Source organism: Heloderma suspectum, chromosome 5 (assembly GCF_057233095.1).
Source record: "Heloderma suspectum isolate Gila_16-S chromosome 5, 16-S_ref, whole genome shotgun sequence".
In the NCBI taxonomy this organism is placed as follows: Eukaryota; Metazoa; Chordata; class Lepidosauria; order Squamata; family Helodermatidae; genus Heloderma; species Heloderma suspectum.
In genome coordinates, this window is record NC_139462.1 from 122609808 (window position 1) to 122632845 (window position 23038).

Below are 23038 nucleotides of genomic sequence, written 5' to 3' on the forward strand. Positions count from 1 at the left end.
CAGTCATTGGCTGCTATAGCATCTGACCAGAACAATCCTAGAAACATAGGGGGAAAAACCCAAACCGTCAAAAATGCACATGTTCTTCACCTATTACAATATGGCACCTCTAATCACATGCTGGAAAACAGAACTTAAATTTTGAGTATCCCCAGTTGTCTGTCAGTAGAAGACACTTTGATCAGTGGTCTCCAAAGTGGGGTGCACACAAGACGATCCACTGGGGTGCACGAGCCACCTGATAATTGAGCAGCCTCCCGCTCCCCAGACGAGCTACCATTGTGTGCAATGATGGCAGAGGCAGCAGGATGGGACAGGAGGGAAGCTCCATGGCATTTCTATCTCAGCTCCAGTCCTATCCTGCCTCTGCCATGGCCACTGAGAGCAACTGCATCAGGCACGACAGAGGAAGGTGCAGTTGCTTGCTTGGTCATGGCACTGGAGCAGCTGCCATCCTGCTGAAGGAGAGCAATTTTGCTGACCTTCTCTGTGATGACAAGTGGCTGTCAGTAGTATGCTACCTAGCAGATATTTTTGAAAAAATAAACACACTAAGGGCGCAATCCTATGGGGATAGGTGACCACCTATCCAATGCAAGGCAGGAGAAGTGTGGAGGGGATGGTTCCTTCCACACTTCTCCTGCCCTGCATTTGTAGCTAGACAGCTGATTTCGGCTGTCTAGCCATGGGAAGGCAGAGCAGGGGAGGAGGCTGCACACAGGATGTGTCGTACCAGCATTTCCGCCTTCCCCGCTCCAGAACGGCCCCGGAACACCCCTATTTTGGCCACTCCGTGTTCCTCTTTGGAGCACAGAGTGTGGGGTTGTTCTGTGCTGCCTGCAAGGCAGCGCAGAAGTGGGGGAAGGCTGGTTTTCTGGGAAAACAGGTTGGAGCACAGGTTCCCAGAAATTTCCCAGAAAACCAGATATCCTATGGCTGTCTAGCCGCTGACTAGTAGCCACAGGATTGCTCCCTCCATCTGTCCTTTCAAGGTAAAGGCGATGTTTTAACAATGAGTGAGAGTAACTGTTTTTCGAACTGTAACTGTTTTTCGAAACTCGTGCTATGAAGAGAGCATTTTGAAAATGTACGTTTGGGAGTGTTTCCACTGGTATGTGATTCTGTTGTCGAAATGATGTGTTATAAAAACTCTCTCTATAAAAACTTTCATATCTGTATGCTTAAAAACTCGGAAACGGAATTTTCTAACCTGTTTAAAAAATCTTCCAAACAAAGAGTTTCAGTGGGTTTTGAACCCATTTGTTAAAAATGTAAAAATGCAACACCTTCCAATTAGTTTGCAAGAATAACTGATTGACATCAGGGAAGATGGAAGTTTACAAGCTGAATTTCAATAAAAACCTTCGCATAAGTGGTGGATAGAATTGAAAAATGAGTATCATGATTTAGTAAGCACAGCCAAAGATGCACTTCTTCCATTTGGATCTATGTATCTTTGTGAGGTGTCTTTTTCAGCTATGACAGCCATTAAAACCAAGTATCAAAGTAAACTGAACTTAGAACCAGACCTTTGAAATGCTGTATCACAAAGTGTTAAACCAAGATTTTCAAAAATAATGAAGCATATTCAATCACATTGCTCTCATAAAATATTTTTAATGCGAGCAAAAAGGGTTTTATACCGTTAATAAATAACAAAGTATTTTTAAAATAATGTAATTTTCATCTTTATCTCACCTTTTTAATTTTTGTGTGTTTTATAATGTACATAATTAGTACAGTAGTACATGTTTATCATTTATAAATAAATATACATATATTGGGGGTGTATGCTCAAAACACTTTTACTGATGGGGTGCATGACCAAAAAAGTTTGGAGACCACTGCTTTAGATCACTAAACTTAATTTAATGGTTTTAACCTGGCAGGCTTTTTTTAAAAACTCAAGAGTTACAGCTATTTTATATTGGCTCAAGTTCCACAAAGCCAGGAAATTGGGAGTTAAGGCTGATATCTTAACTGATGTGCCCAGTGATCAGCAATGATGTGCGAAGCCATGGCAGGGGGCGGGGAGGGCAGACACTTGCAGTATATGCTAGAAATGTATACACTTACATAAAAATGCAAAAGAATGAAAATGGTGGCCCTGTTGAAAGCATCTGAGTTAAAATAAATAGAAGGAGGAATAAAAATAATACTGTCATTAGGAGTCTACTACTGACCAACCAACCAACCAAGGAGAAGGTGTGAATGATGATTTCCAAAAGCAAATTGCAGATATTTCATGGAAGCATGAAGTAGTAGTAAAGGGGGACTTTAATTACCTTGATATCTGTTGGGAAACCAACTCTACTAAGTATGGTCTCTCCAGTAAATTCCTGACTTGCCTTGCTGACAAATTTCTCCTTCAGAGGATGGAGGAAAGAACAAGGGGAACAGGCACCCTTGACTTGATTCCAACCAATAGGAAAGAGTTGATGAAGTGAAAGCAGCAAGAACTTTGGGGAAAAGTGACCATGTAATGCTCAAGATGTTGATTTAAGGAAAACTAAAGCTAAATGCAATGAACTGTTTAACATGGACTTCAGGAAAGCTGATTTTAATAAACTCAGAGCAATGATAAGTAGAATTCTATGACAGGAAAACCTAACAGGAAGAGGAGTTCATGAAGAATCCCAATCCCTTCCCGGTGGAACCAATGTCGCTCTGGCAGCTTCCCACGGGCTCTCCGTGGGAGCTTTCTCAAACAGCTTTTTAAAAGGTTGAAAAACCTTTTCATCTCCACCCTGGAATTAAAAGGGGGGGGGGGCAAGGCAGCATTCTGGATAACATATTGGAGAAAAGTACACCCCACAAGTTAGTGGGGGAGCTGGATTCCAGGTTTATCTCCCCAGAGCTTTACCAACCCAGAAAGCTGTTCTGAAACTCCTATCTCATAGGGTTGACGTGTTCCATAATAATATATGCTTTAAGAAATATCAACAACTCCTGAGAGATGATTTAAGACATATTAATATTTGAGAACATCTGAGGACCTGCAAGATCTGTTTGAGAGAAACATGACTACACCGAGAAGAAAGGGGCTGGTATCACCGCCAACTCCACCCGTACCTCCTGTGTCAAAAGTTTTGAAAACAGAAGATATAGGGGAATTATTTACTTTGATAAAAACTTTATCTTCGCAATTTACGGAGCAAGCCAAAAGGTTGGATTTAATCCAAAATTCCATCACTGCCTTGCAAGGAGCTGTGGATCTAATTAATGCATCATGGCAAAAAAATGAAGACAAAAATTAACGAGCTAGAAGACTGAGTGGCAGGGAATGAAACTACGACACAAATTTGTTTTAAAAATGTCTGACAGAATTTCTCAACTGGAGGCCTTCACGTGACGATCCAATGTACGTATTATTGGGATTAAAAATCTGCCTAATGATGTAAGACTGCCTATTTCTGTGGATAAACTTTTGCATGAGATACTCCCTATCCCATCTGATTATTTACTTGATATTGAGCAGGCATTTCATGTGCCAAATGCTAAAGGGACTAACTATACGATCATAGTCCAATTTGCAAAAGTCTCCACAAAGAATTATATCCTGCGTTTGGCAAGACAGAGTGGAGGCCTTTCCTGGAAACAAGATAGAGTTATGTTATTTCCAGATTACATCAAAGAGGTGGCAAATAAAAGAAGGCAATTTACTAAAGCGAAGAATATGGCAAAACAAATGAACTTACAATATTACTTAAAATATCCTGCTACACTGTGTATTGTGTCTGAAGGTCAGATGAAGAAGTTTCTAAATCATGAAATGGCGGAGCATGGCTGAATGTAAAAATGCATGAGAATTCTGTTACAACCCCATGAACTGGAATCTTTAAACAAGCTTGGTTAACTGCTTGTGTTTAGTCTACAAGATCCAGGTTAGGTCAGAAGATAAATGATTATACATATATTCGTTTATTCTTTCATTTTTCTTCTTTTCTTGCTTTTCTTTTTGTTCTTGCTTTTCTTTCAAAATAGATACGATATGCTGTATTTAAATTTATTGCTTGAGAATGTATTGTGCATATGTACTTGTTTTGCTGGGAAATTGTAGTACTGATCAGGTTGTTGGTATTTTTGGTATTGTTTATTGCAGTTATAAAGATAAAATAAATAATATATATTCAAAAAAGATATATTTATAAAAACATATAGAACAGCAAAATATACATACAAAGATATATATGTGCTAAGCAAATCAAAAACAGGTTGACTGAGCTTTCAATTACAACACAAAATAACTTTGCAGCTTTCCTTGTAACTACAGGAATGGTGATGGCTAAACAGTAAGATACATAAAACAGATTGTGTCTGCCAGCAAACTTAGAAAATAAAGGCACAATTAGTTCAACATAAATTGCAATATAGTATAACATGTGTTACAGTCCCTAAATCCCCTGAACTGCAGGGACAACAAGGCTGCAATGAAGAATGGTTACTGACTTTCCTCTCTAGCATGGCAGATGGTAAAGCATTCATACAGGCTAGTGTGAATGCAACCCGAAGCTTATAAATATCAGTTTTCAGATATTTAGCCCCTTTTCTACCAATTGGGAATTTAATGCTAAAAATAGATGAACAAAATTTAGCTGCCACGGTTATCAAGTTTTGCTGTTCCATATCGTACAATCTTAAGAAAAGAGCTCTTTTCCCCCAAAGAAAAACGTTCAAATGGAAAGAAAATGCCCATTTCCATTAGTTTACAGTGTACAGCCTTCAACCAGCTATTTCCATAAGAGTTTTGCCAGATCATACGAACATACCCCTTGATAATTTTAGTTGCCCTTTTCTGCACTTTTTCCAGCTCTACAATATCTTTTTGTAGGTGTGGTAACCAGAACTGTACATAGTATTCCAAGTGTGGTCACGCCATAGATTTGTATAAAGGCAGTATGACATTTCCAATGTTATTTACAATTCCCTTCCTAATCATGCCTAACGTGGTGTTTGCCTTTTTTACACTGGCTGCACACTGGGTTGACATTTTCATCAAGCTGTCCACCACAACCCAAAAATCTTTCTTGGTCGGTCACCGCTAGCTCAGAGCCCATCAGGGGGGATATAAGATTTTTCAGTGTCCTGGCTCTAAGTTTGTCAACAGGGCTCAGAGCCAGGAAACCACGCTCCCCACCCCTCCCCCTCAGAGCCAGCGTGGAGAGAACCGCACCAGCTCATTCTCCATGCTTGTAAAACAGAGCACAGAGACAGCAAGAAGGGGGCATTCCTGGGGGAGGGAAGGAGACCAGGGCAGAATTCCTACAATCTTTCCTAAGGCCACCCCAGCCTCCTTCTCTCCCCCTCCCCGAAGCCTCCGCTAGATGGGTGAAATCAGCCATCTAGCTTCGGTGGCTCACAAGTACCCAGGGCACAACCCATAGCATTGCACCTTTAGTGTCTTTTTCCTGTTTCATCCCATTAAAGCAAAATACAAGATCTTAATAAGTTATGGATCCATGTGTCCCCCTTGCGTTCCTTCAGTCTAACTTCCAACTTTGGTGGCTGAGGGTTCAATACCTGCACGCTGATGTTCCTTGCTACCAACTTTCTAAAGTAGAGTGAGGACTGCACCTATGTGTAGCCTTCATGCTCCAATAGATATGGAGTTGTGGGGAGAATCAAGAAGTCTTGTTTTAAAATCCAGAGTTTTTTTACTTTGTGTACATCAGGATTTCCCCACCCCGCCCAATATAAAAGGAACCCACTCTGACCCCCCAGCCCTGTTTTAGTGCCTAGAGGCCACCATGGAAGAATTTCCAACATTTTGTGGTTCTCCATGTGCATTTTGTGGTAGCACGCAGCACTTTCTCAAAGTTCCAAATGGGCCCAAAAAAGTTGGGTATACCTGAGATAATCCACTTTCGTCCTCGTAGTCAGTAATAGTGCTTCCCTTCTTTGGCAAGTATCCCTGCTTCTCTCCCAAAGGTCTACCACAAAGATCCCACTCCCTCCTGCTAATACCTTCCTGCAAAATCCAAACTCCCTCCTTTCCTCAACGGACAATTTGAGAAAGAAAAACAGAAAGGGGAAAGAGGAATGACACTTTTTTCTTCTTCAGAAATCAAGGAGGAATACAAGAATGCGTTATTTAGAGAGAAGCGTTTATACACGAAATGAGCATAATTTTCCCCAGGCAACAAACTAAAAGGACTTCACCATTAACTAATAAGTAAATGTATTACCTATAAGAACGAAGTCCCAATGGGATTTATGACAGCATATGTGTGAATAGGATTCCAGCCTCAAAGATTAAGGGCACAATCCTATGTATGATCAGACAGGGAAGGAAAAACGCTGGCTAGGAAATGCTGGGAGCTATGGGGCTTTTTTCTGTCTAAACGTACATCGGACTGCACTCTTAATTTCTTTGTTTTTAGAAGCGGGAGGGGTTCCATGATGTACCTACTTGGTTCATTCCTACGGGCCTATCGTGCGAAGCCAGCACAGAACTATTTCCTTCCTGAAGGACCGCATCACTATCGGCCAAGGGGCCCCAGGAAGAAACACGCGTGATATTAAAAATTCATCGCCCTCCCTTGAAGAGATAAAGCGCCTCGCCATTGCTGAGGGAGTCGACAGTCTTCCCCCGCCCCCCTCTCGCTTTCCTCTTTCGACCCCCGCCCCTTCTCCTGCCACTCACGGCTTGTGAAGCAACTCCTCGGGGATGGCGGCGCCCGCGGAGGAAACCGTTGTTGCTGTGCTTCCTGCAGCGGCCGCGGGGCTCTGCTGCTGCTGCTGCTGGAAAGAGCGGAGGGATTCGAAGGCTTTCATCAGCTTCTCCATGGTGGTCATGTTCCCATTCACGCACGGCAGACACGCCGGGCGAGGGGCGACTCCTCCTGCAACTGGCGACGCCGCCCCCTCGTCGAGTCAGCCACCCGAGCCCTCCCAGTCCACCGCCCCGGGAAATGAAAACGAAGAGGCTTAAAAGACGGCGCAGCGCTCAAGCCGCCACTGGCACGCAGGCGCCATCTTGAACGCCTCCCATCATCCCCAGCGGCGCCCCCGCGGAATCTCTGCGCGCCGCTTCCTTCAAGGAGTATTCCGGGGACCGGAAACCATCGTCTGACTGCTTCTTACACGAGACTTCCGGTTCTCCATTTCCGATTGTAACATGGCCTGTGGCGCAAGGGTATGGGAAGTTTAAATAGAAATCCATGTAAAATTCAAAGCAGTCGTGGTTAGAAGTGTCCTTTGTGGAGGTGGTCTGAAATATTCACTCTTACTCCGCCGGCGGAGGACTGCCATCGAAAGCGAAGGCTGTATGGAGCTCTTATTCTGTAGTATATATATATATATGGGGGGCAGGGATAGAGAGAGAAAACAAGCTGAAAACTAAAGAAGGGCCGCGTGAGGCATTGTGGGATGCGTGGTGATGCCCAGTTTCCCTGTTTTGCTTTTCCGCTCCAGATCTCGCGAGATTACAGAACAAGGCGAAGTTCTTCGTGAGAGTTGGTGGGAGGAGCTTCCGCGGCGGAAGGTGTAAATTGCGTGGATTCGGATACCTGGGTACTCGCGCGGCCCGGCAGCAAGAGGAGTGAGAGGGTTGCGCCGTCACGAGCTCTCTTTCCTGAATCCGCTCAGAGGCTGCCTCGAGCGGATTGCAGGGGCTGTTACGTGCGGCGTTCTCAATGGCAATGAGAACGGCAATGGCCAAGGCAGCTAAGCGGCGGAAGGACGGTTCCGCTGCCATGACTAGCAGGGCTCAAGGTCCCGTCGCCGCCTCCGTGCGGAGTAACCCTTTTGAGGTGAAGGTCAACAAGCAAAAATTCCACATCTTGGGCAGGAAGATAAGGCACGACGTAGGGCTGCCAGGTGTCGCGCGCTCCAAGGCACAAAAGAAGGTAAGCGGACGAGCAACCCTCGTAGTCACCACGGTTTCTGTATAAGAAAATCCTAGGTCTGAGTACTCACTACTCAGTATGTGGCTTTCTTCCTAAAGTGAAGCGTTTTCCTCTTAATTTGTTGTTGCTGTTGTTGTTCAGTCGTGTCCGACTCTTCGTGACCCCATGGACCATAGCACGCCAGGCCTTCCTGTCCTGCGCTCGCTCCCGGAGCGTGCTCAAGTTCATATTCATTGCATCCGTGATGCTATCTAGCCATCTCATCCTCTGCCGTCCCCTTCTCCTTTTGCCTTCAGTCTTTCCCAGCATCAGGGTCTTTTCCAGAGAGTTTTCTCTTTGCATTTCCTCTTAATTGCAAAGTATTAATTAATTGCAAATATACTGGAAGAGCTCTGAATTAAGCTAACAAGTGCCGATTCAATTGTTAGCTTCTGAGCCTAAGGTGGTTGAGCAGAAACAATGTATGGAAAATTCTGGATCTGGTGTAGATTTATCCGAAGTGGACAGGGCCTATTCTGTCTTTGCACACTGGGATTTCTTGTTATGGGTTGATATGGGGACACAAATATGCTGTTTCCAAATTAGTTACAAATTCTTACAAAATACGTTTTGACTATTAAACAGTTAACTACAGAATGTAAACAATCTTTGGCAGATTCTGTAGGATTAGTTTCAGAAGTCCATGTGAACTCACACAGTCTGGTGCATCTACTTTGTCATTCAAGCATGATGTCGTAAAAAACTTCATTGGTGTAGAACTTCTAGGAATAGAAACAAGTGCTGTTTTTATGATAGTACACAAACTGATTTGTCAGGTGTTCTGCCTGACTGTAGAATTGCAGGATAAGATAATTAAAGGGCCCATAGTTCCAAGAGAAGAGAAATAGCTTGGCTTTCATAGAGATGGAAGAGAAAAGAAGGGAAAGTGTAAAAGGACCGGGGGAGAATCAATTTTTTAATCAAAGGATTTGTTAATCAAATGGGGGGGGCACACAAATCCCCTATCGTAGTAATTTTAAATTTAGGGGATTGCTTAAATTGCAATCAAGAAAATCAAGAAAGGGGATGGGGAAGGATTATTCTAAAAGAGATAGAAAGACACAGTGCTCAGAGAAAGGAGACCAATTTCCTAGGCCTTCCTTCTTAATCCCTGGCAACTGACGGTCCTAATTCACGGGTGGCAGTCATTGATCTCCTTTCTCTTGTTCCAGCAGATGTAAAATAAATTACAATCTGATGACCCATCTTTGTGTAAGAGCCTAGTCATAAAGGGGCTCTTATTGCCTTATAGGTAAATCATCCTGGTCAATAACCCCATTTATGGTGCTTTTGAGGTTTCAGTGGCTTTTTGTAGTGTTCCTTGGCCTAATAGTGAACTAACTCAAGCTGGAAAGAAATCCCCGTTTTTACAGACCCTCAATGATATAGAGGTAAGTTTTCTATTAATTCTAGATATAAGAGAAATTGAATATTTGTTTTTTGATTATTCTTACTCTAGAATGTACGTAACTTTTACCAGAACCTCCACTGTGCATTCTATCCTCAGATGTAGTGAGGTTTTTGTCAAATTGTGAATAGGGGGTGAATAGATATTTCCTTTATACTCTGATTCAGCCTTTAATTAATGTTTTTGTGCCATTTACCAGGATATAGTGCCCCAAAGGAGGAAGGACCTTTTGATACCTAACTGCATTGCTGAATAATTGTTGCTGAAGTAGTCAGTGGCCATCTAAGATCACCTGTAAATTATTTGTTACATTTGGAGTGTGGTGATGACGAAGTTAGAGTTACTGCATTGGACTCTGATAGTTTGATAAATAGGAATTCTTTTTGTAAGGATCACTTACTGATAGTGGTGGAGGATTCCTCTTTGAGGCATCAGGTTGAGAGAGATTGCGTTGTTGATGTTAGGGAGAGTCCTCCCCACACCCACTGAGCTGCCATCGGCCCCCATGATACCAGAGGAAGAGGCATTGGTTCGGTATGCATTTATTTATTTATTTATTTATTATTGCATTTATATCCCGCCTTTTTTCCTCTTGCAAGGAACCCAAGGCGGCTTACATTATCCCTCTCCTCTCCATTTTATCCTAACAACAACCCTGTGAGGTAGGTTGGGCTGAGAGTGTGTGACTGGCCCAAAGTCACCCAGTGAGCTTCCATGGCTGAGTGGGGACTAGAACCCTGATCTCCCAGCTCCCAGTCCAACACTCTTAACACTAAGCCACCCTGGAGGATAAGCCATCATGGGTTGGTTGTTCACTTGCCAATCCACGTTACTCCTGACAGATGATTGGGCACACAGCAGCACAGCACGGCTTTCCCCTGCACATATCTCAGGATCTTTTGTGGCACAGCCTATCTCGCCTCCTCGTCCATGCCCCCTCCCCACTCCAGTCGCTACCCCTTTTCAGAGCACTTCCTTTGGTCGCCACCTTTTAAAAAAGAAAAAGTAGTGCCTCAGGATTGTGCAAATGGGGTCATAATTTTTTTTGCCGGTGTTTCACAATTGTGCAAGAGCACAGATTTGGCAGTCCGATAGTCTTGCTTGGTCAATTTCCTTGTACATTTCAGCTGTCAAAGACGTGCCATAATGGAGTAGGCAACATAGAAGGAAATCAACAAGGCAGGGCTTCATATAGGCCAATTTGCACACAATTGCAAAGGACCAGAGGGAGGGGGGACAATAGTAAGAGAAAGGAGGGACCCAGTAGTGCAATTCAGAAGCACCGAAAATGGGGGGGGGAAAGATGAAGTCCACCGAAAGGGGGGGCAATATCTCCCCCTTGGCAATGTAATCCTCTTGCTTTTAAGTGCTGAACTGACACTTCTCAGCATCCTCCACCTTTTCAACACTTCCCCAAGTCGCCAGCTAGTCCAAAAATTGAAGTTATTAACTGTCCGCCTTTTATGGCTTCTCTTCGGAGCAGATACTGCAGATGTGCCCATTTCCCCTCCATTTACTTCCCAGACTTCAAATTTGTGTAGAGATGTGAAGGCCTGAAAAAAAAACAAATTCAGGAAAAACATTTTTCCATTTTTGCTGGGGACTGTTTTTGCTTTTTTTCTGAAAAATTGAACAGCTATGGATTATGAAATATGTTATTTTTGAATTTAAGACAAGGTGTTCATATATTGTCACCCTGCCTTTACTCCCCACAAAATGATTTCTTAAAAACTATGCAAAGGAGCAATCCTGTTGGGGGCCATAGGATTTTTTTGGATTCCTCGATCCAAGGTTGGAGACAGCACTCCAACCTCAGACCCAGAAGATCGAGCTCCCTGCCCCCTCCCCCTCACAGCCGGCATAGAGAGAACTGTGCCAGCTGCTCATCCAAGATTGCAAAAGTGACTTCAAAGAGAAGGGAAAGGGAGTGGTTCTGTGGGCAGGGAGGGGAGGCGACCAGCTTACAAAGAATCCTCCAGCCTCCCTTCCTCCCTCTCTACAGAGCCCCAGCTAGATGAGTGAGAATGCCCATCTAGCAAAAATGCAGAGCGGGAGGAGCACAGAGGCAAAGATCACCTCCACGCTCCTCCCATTCTGCATAGGATGCCCATCAGCCTCTGCGTTCAGAGGCTGACATGTATCCCAATAGAATTGCACCCTAATAACACTTTTATAGAAAGACAAGAGATGTAAGATATCTGGAAGTAATGAAGCCATGGGGAAAATGTTTTTTAATCCTCTGTAAGAATCCCAGCATAGTTAATTCTGTTCCTTATTAAATTATTGATCTAGTCTATCTTTTACTGATAGACATTTAGGGATGCTCCAAGTCATGCTCAGTTTCCCAGCATGTGAGTAGAGTCACCATATTATAATATGGAAGAAAATGTCTATTCTTGACAGTTTGGGTTTTGTTCTACAGAGTCCTGTGTTTCTGGGCTTGTTAGGTACTGTAGCAGTCAATTAACATGGCTGTAATCTAAAACCCACATGTGAAAGAAACATTGTAGGTTATCCCGCCACTGTCACCTGATGCAGCGGAACAAGCATATGGGTTGAAAGAAACACCTATGTTACTTTCTTTTTTCTTTAAAATTAACTTTGAGGCTTGGGTCTATTAAAAACTATGGCGCTGAGTTCTATAAACTTCTCAATTATACCTCACTACTAGGTACTGGTGCCTCAGCTATCAAACCTTTTAGCTGCTGCCACTAGAGTAAACCCTCGCCACCTAAAAGAAATTCAGTAGTATTGGTATTGATAACTACCACTAGCAGAAATTATTTACAAAAAGTGAATAAAATGTTACTCTTCAAATAATAAATTGTGTTTGCTTAAATGTTCTTAAATTAAATATGGCTGTTTACCATTCCTAAGCTGAGTCTTTCCCAGCTAAATAAAATCTCAGTAGCTTTTCCTTGAGATCAGGTTTCCCTCAGCTTTGCCCCACAAACAGGAACAGGGTTAGGAAGTTCCCTGAACTTTCTTACAAATAGGAACAGGTGCTGCACACCAGTCTTCCTCTGCCTCCAGCGCTTACTCCTCCTTCCGGCTTCTAGGATGATTCAGGTGTTTCAGGGACTATTTGTTGATGTTTCCTCCAGTCAGACATTAAATAGGAATCTAAGATGTGTTATGTATAACTTGGTTTGCTCATAAAATTATCATGTTTGATATATTAAATTTAAAAGCATAGTTTATTCAGACAATAATTACAAATTCACTGAATTTACTTATAAAAGTTTTCAAAAGAATTCCTGACAGTTGGCCATGCTGCCTAAGGCTGAAATCCAAAATACGTGGAGGGCACGAGATTAGAGTAGGCAACAAATTGACTTTAGATCTGTAAAGAGCTCTGAAAAAATCAGTATTGCTTATTTTTCCATTTCCCCCAAATTTCCATTTTTTTGCAGGGGGGGAAATGGGGGGGATAATTTCCCCATAGTTTCAAAATTTCCAGAAATTTTACATCTCTGAATTTGTGCAAATATTCCTGACAGTTTGAAAGGCAACACCCCTATAGGGTGGCTGAATGGGATGGAGCAAATTGGGTACTCACATCAGCAGTACTTACATACACACCCATGGGGCCCCATTCATTCCTTCCCATGCAGCCACCTTCTAAGGGTTTTTTTTAACTGCCAGGGAGATTTGTGCACATCTGCTGAAGCACAGTAACTGCTCTGAAAAGCAGCTGCGGGGGGGGGGGTGCAATCCTATGCATGTTTAGACAGAAAAAAGTCCTACAACTCCCAGCATTCCTCAGCTAGCATGGCTTGCCCTTAAGGACTTAATTTTAAAACCTGATGATTACTCTCCTGCTGAATTGCAGGGACCCCCTTTCCCAAACCTCCCCAAAGACAATCTTACCGGCAACATTGTTGTCTACCCAATAAGTATCTCTTGAGCCCCTTTACTCTCTATGCCGTATAGAGGTTGTCAACCCTAGGTCAACAGAAGAACCGGCTTTAACCCTGTTGAGCCATTTTCAGAATAAAGTACAAAATGTAGCAGAAGTCAGCAATGTCGGATGCTTTATTTTTCCATGGAAAATTTTCTATTTCATCATTTCAGTTTTACTAATGAACATCTTAGGCAGAAGTTTCGTATTTGTATTCTTCGGCCCCTGTCAAATAGACCCGACCCCCCCCCCCCCGAAATCATTTATGTATACTTGCTTTTAGGCAGAGATGTATTCGTCACCACGCAAGTAGCAAAGTTTGCTTTGGCAGCTAAGAAAATACTAGCCAAGAAAATAAGCCACGCTTCAAACACTTAGGGGCAAGCGAGGACATTAGTTCCTTTTATATTGTATTTTAATTTCTACATTGTATTTTTAATTTCTATATTGCAGAGGGATTATGTATTCATGCCTTTGCTTGTTGAATATGTTAAATTGTTTACTGCACTATATTGTGGCTTTAAACAATAAAGTTGTTCACAATCAATCATGTCTTGTTTTAGCAGTAGTTCCACAGACACTGCACCACCTGCTGTGTTGCCTACAATTAGATGGCTGGCTGTCACTTGATGGGAGGGAAGAGGCTGGGGCGCTACTCTGTGTTATCTAGGTGGTCACTAGACATGCTGCAGTCTTGCTAAATGGCACCTTGGGAAATGGTACCAGACACTTCCATGATCCTTCTTGAGCAGGGGTAGGCAATCTTTTTAGGCTGTGGGCACATTTGGCAATTTGAGAAACTGTCCTGGGCACCACTGCAAAGTAGCTCCCATGGCAAAGGACAGTAACCTGCCCAAAAGACTTAAGTATAAGGCAGAGGTGAGCTCTGAGTCCCAGTGTACTAAACAACTCCTTTAAACCTACAGTTCTCAGCACCAGCAGAAACCTTACAGCAATCCCAGCTGCTGGTAAGAAAATGTCTCAATTTAAAAAAATAAGTGGGAGGACATAGGGCACCTTGGCAGGCACCAAAAAAGTTTTCTTGGGCACATTGGTGCCAATAGGCACCACGTTGCCTACCCCTGTTCTTGAGGGCTCCATGTGGCAGCACAGTGCATTTGCTTTTGTGTTGACAATGCACATCCTTTGTAATTTGCACTATGCTACAAATATGTGTGATGCCATAGTGCACAGATGTCTTATTTGTTAATGTAAACTAAAAAAAAATTCAGCTCAACTGTAATACTTCTAACTCTACACCATCTAATCCTGGTAACTGGCCAAGATGATACTGTTCCAATGCCAAGTAAAATTCTTGTTGGCCCTGCCCTTGGCGTTAAGAAATGAGCAAGCAAAAGAGGAGAAAACTAAAACTGAGGAAAGATGAACATTTGGAAAACCTGAAATTCCAGTACATAAAAGGAAATAACGTTCATAATATATGGATTGTAGCATATGCAACCATTGCTTGTTGGTGCCCTGTTTGAGTAAGATTTTGTTTTGCCTTAAATCAGTTTCTGTGATGTTCTGTTTTTCAGCGCACTCAAACTTTGCTGAAAGAATATAAAGAAAAGGAGAAATCCAATGTGTTTAAAGATAAACGTTTTGGTGAATATGATACTAAAGTCAGTCCAGAGGAAAAAATGATGAAGAGGTTTGCTTTGGAACAACAGGTAATGTATGACAGTACTTTAGTTTTAAAAAGAGAAGTAAATCATGGCCTCTGGGAACTGATTTGGAGTTTTATGAAATGGTAAAAAGTTGTTATTTAATTAGGGCACAATCGTATGGACTTCCCTCACTGCTCAGAAGCTTCTCATATTCCTGTGCCCTGCCAGGCTGAAGCCAGCAGGGTGGAAGGAGTGGTGGAAGCAATCTTTGCCTCTCTGTCCACTAATCTCCTTTATTTTTGCTTTTGAGCCCATCTAGCATGGGCACTCTGGAGCGGGAGGGAAGGATGCTCAGGGTAAATCATATCCTGGCCTCCCCAGTCTCCACCTCTGCCTGCCCACCAGAATGCCCTGTTTTCCTCCTCTCCAAGGTCAATTTTCAGACCTTGGAGAGGCAGCTAGCACAGTTCTCTCTATACCAGCTGCATGGAAGCGGGGGTGGAGCACTATCTCTGACCTTGGAAGGGGGTTTCTGAGCCATCCTATGGTCAGTCCCTGGGATGCTCACCCAGGGACGATAGGATTGCTCTCCATGTATTACTGTATTTTTAATACCAGGGACGGGGAGATGTGTTTGGGATTTTCTGCCTTGGGTGCCAAAATAAATAGGCTGGCTTTATGTGCTATGTACTTTGACTGCTCTGCCTCAGGCAGCAAAATGCCTTAGCCCTTGCTTTAACAGTTTTTTATTCTCACAGATAAAATCTCTGTAGTTGTTTTTAAAATTTATTCCAGTCTAAGTTAATGCTTTTTACACAATATTGAAGATGGGCTCTGTCTGAATTCCAGATCTTACTGAGATCTATTTTCTCTACTGACCCTTGCAGCTTGTAGTCCCATCTTCTTTGGTAATCGGGATCACAAGCAATTTTAGTTCCCAGGCAGCTGAGAAGTGGCACATGCAGTGAAGGCTCAGTGTATCCTTTTCTTTGCAAGGCAGGGTTAAATTGGCAGACCTTTATTTCCAAGTGAGGCAGAAGCCCCTCAGTCCTGACTCTGACTTCTGAGAAAGAGCAGGGTTAGCTTGTCCCTTCACAAGCTTTACATGGCAGTTTTTTTAACTACCGCAACCTATTTTTATTTTCTCACGGTCTCTGTCAACTTTTAAAAACTTGACAGGGACAGGATACATTTATTTTTGTCGCACTTTCTTTGGCCTAGTGGGAGTTGGCTCCTCACCTCCCATTTTCATTCCTCCTTTAAAAGGCTGGTGGAACATTTTCCAGCTCTCTGTTATTAGGCTCTCCCTCTTAACCTTTGCCAGCATAGCAGGAGTTGGCTTCGAGCTCCGTGCTTGCCCCACCTCACCCCCCCCCTGCCAAAAAAGAGTGGGTGTCTCAAATGCAGTGAGGCTTCTGCCAGAGGTGGTGAGTGGTAGTAATTGCCTTAGGAAGAGGGGTGCCCTGTCCCAGCAGGAGCTGCTGAAATGGATCAGTCAGACAGCCATGAAGGAGACTGCTGCTTTGCTTGCTAGGAGGCTGGGCTCACAGCACTTTGGAAAAGCACTTTGTCTTCCAGCAGTTCCTCTTCCCCTTCCAGCTAGCTCGCATGAATGCCAACAACATAACAAAAGCATAACCACCGCCATTCTTGTCTGCTGCCATTTAACAAGCACAAGAGCAGGAGCCCTCCAACAGCGGAACGGCTGCCGGGTACCTCCAGTGGCTAGCTTGGTGGATGAGGATGGGCAGGGCATTCCTTCCAAGTACATAAATATCACTGCCAGGGGGCTTCTGAATGACACAGGGACAGAAGGTCTAAATACATCTCTAAAATTGGTTCAGGGCTGGATTCCAATAGGGAAGAGTAGAAGTTTTGAAGAGAAGATCCCTTTTGTTAACCAGCCAAGGCTAGGCTGTTCAACACAGGTGCCTACCCAGTCATTCTGCAATGGGCAGTAAAGGTCCTCCATTTAGACCACCCCACATTGATTGTGTAGGACAAATCTGTCTCAACTGATAAGCCCAAGGGCTCCATAGAGGTCTTCATGCATAGTGCCTTCAATCCATGTTTTAATGGATATTTGACTTAAAGAGTAGAGGGAACATACCAGGCCCATATGTGTCCATAATCCTTCCAGAAGGCTTTATATCTTCCCTGCAGAGGTGATGGGATTTTAAAAGGTGCTCTCAGTGATCACTTCCTGCTCTAACCTCCAAGGCTGTTGTGACCTGGAAGAGTGGGAAGTCTTTTTCAGATCAGGGAGTCTGCAAGAACGACACAACTCTGCACCAAGCCACAGCTTTGGCTATCTGTTCTGCTGCAACCAGCTCTCCTATTGCTCAGGCGTTGGTGCTGTGGGTGCAGTCCATCTTCCCTGAGGTATCCTTGGGTTTGAAGCATCTGCACAACGGTCTCAATAAGTTGGCTAGGGCAGCCAAATTCATGGCTGATTCCTCTATGGCAGCCTTCTCCAACCTCATGCCCAACAGATGTTTTGGACTTCAGTACCATCAGTCCCAGCCAACATGGTCAATTATCAAGAATCCTGGGAGTTGTAGTCCAAAATATCTAAAGGGCACCAGGTTGAGGAAGGCTGCTCTATGGACATTCTTCACCATGCCACCAGAGCAAGGGTGTCAACTGTGATTTTCTGCAGAAATCTCTGGGCTTTTGACCAACAATCCAAGGGTAGCCTGTCCATTACACCCTTTTTAGGTGGGAAGATTTTCTGGGAATCCCTCAACCCAGTTCTTGTTGACACAAAAGAAAAGGGCTCCTGACAGCTACTAAGAAGGAGGAAAATAGGAACAAGAAACAGCAATCTCATTCCTTTCAGACCAGGGGTTTCTGTACCACATTCTAACCCAATAGGCAGTTTAGAGGGAGTTGGTCCAGCCACTGCCAGCAGGTTAAAGCCTTTTGTTCAGATGTCCAATAAGGGAGCTAGAGCCCAGAGTAAACCCCATGCCACCTGACTACAAACAGCTGGCTGTGGGGGGCAGGCTGCAAGCATCAGCCATGAGTGCAAGCAATTTACCTCAGATGATTGTTTGAGACAATGTATCTAGGCTATACTCCTGGGTTGCTGTTTCCACCGAGGGACAGTTTCCTGATCTTCCCAATTAACAACAACAACAACAACAGAAAAGTGTCAAAGTTACAAATGCTGTTTTGCCTGCCCCTGGTCTAGCAGGTGCTACTTGTGGCCATCCAGATGTTTTGGGCTACAGTTCCCATCCAGATGTTTTGGGCTACAGTTCCCATCAGCCCTAGCCAGGGAGGGGAATTGTAGGCCAAAACAATGTCTACTTGTGTAGACATTGGGGCCATAGAGCCAGTTCCTCGCAGAGAGATCTGCTCTTGTCAATATTTTTTGTAGTATTCAAAAAGAAGGGAATTGAAGGGGCATTCTGGATTTAAAGTTGTTTAAATCAATCCTTGAAGCAAAGAGAATTCAAGATGGATATGATGAAATCAAGCTCAGATGCCTGGCATCCAGGGGATTTAATGTGGCTTCAATCAATTTGATGGAGGCATATTGTGGTGGAATTTTTAGACATGACTCTCCAATACTCTCAAGGTCCCAAAATAAGACAGTTGTGTGGTGGCCTAAAGCCTGGGCAAGAAAAGACACCTCACTGCCACATTCCTTGATGTTATATACTTTGCTTTACATAGCATAAGTACATCTGCACATGCTCAGATTAGAACTAAGGTCCCATGGCAAGCGATGCTAATGAGAAAAGGAAACCAAGGTGGGTGGGAGTTTGTAAAAAAGGTAATTCTCAAGGCACAATTACAAACAATTCCAACAAGAAGAAAAGGTGGAAGACAACAGAAGAAGCCAATGTGGCTTCACAAAAAGCTTAGAGGTGACCTGAAAACAAAAATGGACACATATAGGAAGTGGAAAGAAGGCCAAGCAACAAAGGAAGAGTACAGGCAGGTAGCACAGAATTGCAGGGATGGTGTCAGGAAGGCTAAAGCTGAGAAGGAGCTGAGGTTAGCAAGGGATGCTAAAAGCAACAAAAAGGCTTTCTTCAAATATGTGCATAGTAAAAGAAAGAGGAAAGAAATGGTGGTTCATCTATTCAATAAGGATGGCAAAACGATAACAGATGACAAAGAAAAGGCAGAGGTGCTCAATTCGTACTTTGGCTCAGCCTTCTCCCAAAAGAGGGTGTATGACCCCCCTGGCAAAGGCAAAGTACAGGCTGAAGGGTAAGGTTTGCAGCTTGAGTTCGATAGGCATATGGTCAAGGAACACCTAATTACTTTGAATGAGTTCAAATCTGCAGGGCCAGATGAACTGCATCCTAGAGTAATAAAGGAACTGGCAGAAGAACTCTCAGAACTGCTGTCTATTCTCTATGAGAAATCATGGAGGACGGGGGAAGTGCCAGATGACTGGAGGAGGGCTAATGTTTTTCCTGTCTTCAAAAAGGGTAAAAAAGAGGAACCTGGGAACTACAGACCAGTCAGTCTGACATCAATCCCTGGGAAAATTCTGGAGCAGATCATAAAGCAATCCATCTGGAAGCACCTTGAAAACAATGCAGCATTGACTCAAAGCCAACATGGATTTGTCAAGAACAAATCCTGCCAGAAGAATCTGATCTCATTTTTTGATCAAGTAACTTCCCTTGTGGACCGTAGGAATGCTGTGGATATAATATACCTCGACTTCAGCAAAGCTTTTGACAAAGTGCCCCATGATATCCTGATGAGCAAACTAGCTCAAAGTGGGCTAGATGAAGCAACTCTCAGGTGGATCCACAGTTGGCTACAGAATCGGACTCAAAGTGTGCTTATCAATGGGACCTTCTCAAACTGGGGAGAGGTAACAAGTGGGGAACTGCAGGGCTCAGTCCTGGGCCCAGTGCTCTTCAACATTTGTATTAATGACTTGGATGAGGAGGCACAGGGAATGCTGATCCAATTTGCAGATGACACAAAATGGGGCAGGGTAGCTAACACTTTGGAAGACAGAAACAAAATTCAAAGTGAACTTGATAGACTGGAGCGCTGGGCAGAATACAACAGAAAGACATTTAATAGGGAGAAATGCCAAGTTCTGCACCTAGGAAAAAGAAACCAAATGCACAGTTACAAGATGGGGGATACGTGGCTCAACCACACTACAAGCGAGAAGGATCTTGGAATTGTTGTTGATCACATGCTGAATATGAGCCAACAATGTGATGTGGCTGCAAAAAAGGCAAATGCTGTTTTGGGCTGCGTTAATAGAAGCATAGCTTCCAAATCCCGGGAAGTACTAGTTTCCCTCTACTCAGCACTGGTTAGGCCTCATCTGGAGTACTGTGTCCAGTTCTGGGTAACACACTTGAAGAAGGATGCAGACAAACTGGAGAGGGTTCAAAGGAGGGCAACAGAGATGATCAGGGGACTGGAAACAAAGCCCTATGAAGAGAGACTGAAAGAACTGGGCATGTTTAGCCTTGAGAAGAGAAGACTGAGGGGAGAGATGATAGCGCTCTTCAAGTCCCTGAAAGGTTGTCACAGAGAGGAAGGCCAGGATCTCTTCTCGATCATCCCAGAGTGCAGGACACGGAATAATGGGCTCAAGATACAGGAAGCCAGATTCCGGCTGAACATCAGGAAGAACTTCCTGACTGTTACAGCAATACGACAATGGAACCAATTACCTAGGAAGGTGGTGGGCTCTCCCACACTGGAGGCGTTCAAGACGAGGCTGGACAGCCATCTGTCAGGGATGCTCTGACTTGGATTCCTGCATTGAGCAGGGGGTTGGACTTGATGGCCTTGTAGGCCCCTTCCAACCCTACTATTCTATGATTCTAACTACACAGCAACAGCATATGCAAGTGAAGCAATTCCGTATACACTAGCCATTTCTTGTAGACCAGCTTATCAGTAAAAACAAAAGTACATATTCTCACTCAACTGGAGAGACCTTAGTTGCTGCTTCCTATCACTATACACTTTCAAGTCGGGTACCCACAGGCACCATGCAAAAATGGTGCCCATGGGCTTCCCAGCACAATGTGACAGTCCATGTGGGTATATCACCTTGTGGTGTCAAACCATCTGAGTCTTATATTTTGTTGGAAGAATCATAAGGAAAGCAGAAGTCACAACCTTGAAAATAATGCTTCTGTTTCTAAGGGACATGATGAAAGAGTAATATACTTGACTGCATACTTTGAGTTTGAGCCATCCTCGGGTTCAGTCTGGATAAGCAACCCACCTTTGTACAGCTATAAAACATATACCTGATCCAACTTTTTTCTGATACAAAGAAAAGCCCCTCAATGATTGCCTGCCCCTCCCCAATACTCACCACCTGGTCCCAAAGTCTACAAAGGGGTAGTTATAATTTCTCATGTATAATAAAAGCAGGTATCTTGCCTCACAAGCTCGCAATAGTAACTAATAACATACTAAGCAAGATAGTTTTTTTCTTTATTACAGAAACATTATGAAAAGAAATATATATATAATCTCAATGAAGAGGAAGACTTAACCCACTATGGTCATTCTCTAGCAGACATCGAGAAACTTAATGATATTATTGATAGTGACAGCGATACTGAAGAAAGAGGAATACTGTCAGGTAAGAAGAGTCAAACAGGCATAGTGGTAGATATGCAATGATGTGGGGTGGAATATTTTCCAAAATGAAAAATTTTCAGGAAATTTCCATTTCGTAAGCTCATTAGCAGTGAATGGATGCCAACTAAAAATACAGTATTAGGCAAGCTTGGCAGTTTCAAAGTTGTAATTAATGTTTTTCAGGTAACTATCCCTAGCAAGTATGTGAGAGAATATGTATCTCCCATTGAAATACATATGTCTCAGTGTAAAATGGTACCAATAAGTACTGACCGCAAAACTGAAGGTGCCCTCACAGTTGTAATGGAAGAAAGTTAAACTGTTGAAATAGATGAGTAGTTGTCAACATATCATTTGGATTGCTAAAACATATTAGTATGTCAACAGTTTCCAGTACCTTCATAAATTTAAACAATGTTAGGGCAGTACATGCTATTGTCTTTAAATTTTTACAAGTATTCCAATAAAAAAATTCCACATAATAAAACATTTAAATAACATTGGGTGTGTTTTAAATTTTTCCCTCAAGTATTTCAGGTCAGTTCGTGTGGTTTGGGACAAAAAAATAACAGGGTTCCTTTTTTAGCTTTGTAAAAGTAAACATTCTAAATTGGATCACGTCTGTGCATCTCTTATAGACTCAACAGTTGCAGAATGCATTAATAAAAAATCGGTCTCATTTTACTAGTGTATTTGAAATGATACTTTCAAAAGTTAAAATTATAGTAAACAGTACTATGTTTGAATCTGGTTATTTTATTTTCTCTTAACTGTGGGGGCTGGTTGGGATAAATGTTTGGCATATCATCCCTGGAGGTCTCATGCGAAGTTCTTCAATTTTTTTCAAGGGCACCAAAATAACTTCGGGCTTTAAATAAATACACAGTATTATGCTGAGTTAGTATTATCAGTTGACCTTTCATGATCTTTCATTTCTAGCGGAATTAACAGCTGCTCACTTCGGCGGAGGTGGTGGGCTTCTTTGTAAGAAAACTCCCATAGGGCAGCAAAATAAGGAGGATAAAAAGCCCAAGTCACGGAAGGACCTCATTGACGAACTGATTGCAAAATCCAAACAGGAAAAGGTAAAAGTTGAATGTCCTGTACTGCAGTTGAATTCCTTTGAAATTAAAAAAAAAATCTATAAAGCAGGCAGGGTTTAACTAGTTTGTTTTCCATACAAGAGTTCTGAGGTTTTGTGATAATTTGGGCTGATTCATGCATGTATTTTCATAACTTCATGACTGAAGCATGAGGTAATGGCTTAGATGTGTGAATGGTACATCAGAGATTTCATTCATTCATTCTATTTCTATACTGCCCCATAGCCGAAGCGCTCTGCGCGGTTCACAAAAATTAAAAAACATTAAAATACATTATATAAAATATAAAACCATTCACATAATGACATAGAACAAATAACACACGCAACAACAACAACATATATCTAAAACAACCAGCCAGAGACAATCAAGAGACTCATTATACACTGCCAAATGCCTGAGAAAAGAGGGCAGTTTTAACCTGGTGCCAAAAAGATGACAATGTTGGTGCCAGGCAGACCTCATCAGGGAGATTATTCCATAAATGGGGAGCCTCTCCCTTGTTGCGATTTAACTCATATTGCCTCACATCC

At 43.0% G+C, this 23038-nt stretch overlaps 2 protein-coding genes across 12 annotated transcripts in view; one reads left to right on the plus strand and one right to left on the minus strand.

The window, feature by feature from the left end:
- Positions 1–6998, minus strand: part of HTT (huntingtin) — a 381175-nt gene extending 374177 nt beyond the window's left edge. For all 10 annotated transcript variants that reach the window (XM_084859889.1, XM_084859888.1, XM_084859886.1 and 7 more), the window contains exon 1: positions 6644–6998. In XM_084859889.1, coding sequence (XP_084716015.1) covers positions 6644–6795 — 152 coding nt within the window. In that variant the 5' untranslated portion in view covers positions 6796–6998. The remainder of the gene's footprint in view (positions 1–6643) is intronic.
- A 452-nt stretch (positions 6999–7450) lies between these two features.
- The window catches only part of NOP14 (NOP14 nucleolar protein), a 62546-nt gene continuing 46958 nt past the window's right edge, over positions 7451–23038 (plus strand). For both annotated transcript variants that reach the window (XM_084859897.1, XM_084859898.1), the window contains exons 1-4: positions 7451–7847; positions 14734–14868; positions 21262–21403; positions 22342–22487. In XM_084859897.1, the coding sequence (XP_084716023.1) occupies positions 7635–7847; positions 14734–14868; positions 21262–21403; positions 22342–22487 (636 nt within the window). In that variant the 5' untranslated portion in view covers positions 7451–7634. The remainder of the gene's footprint in view (positions 7848–14733; positions 14869–21261; positions 21404–22341; positions 22488–23038) is intronic.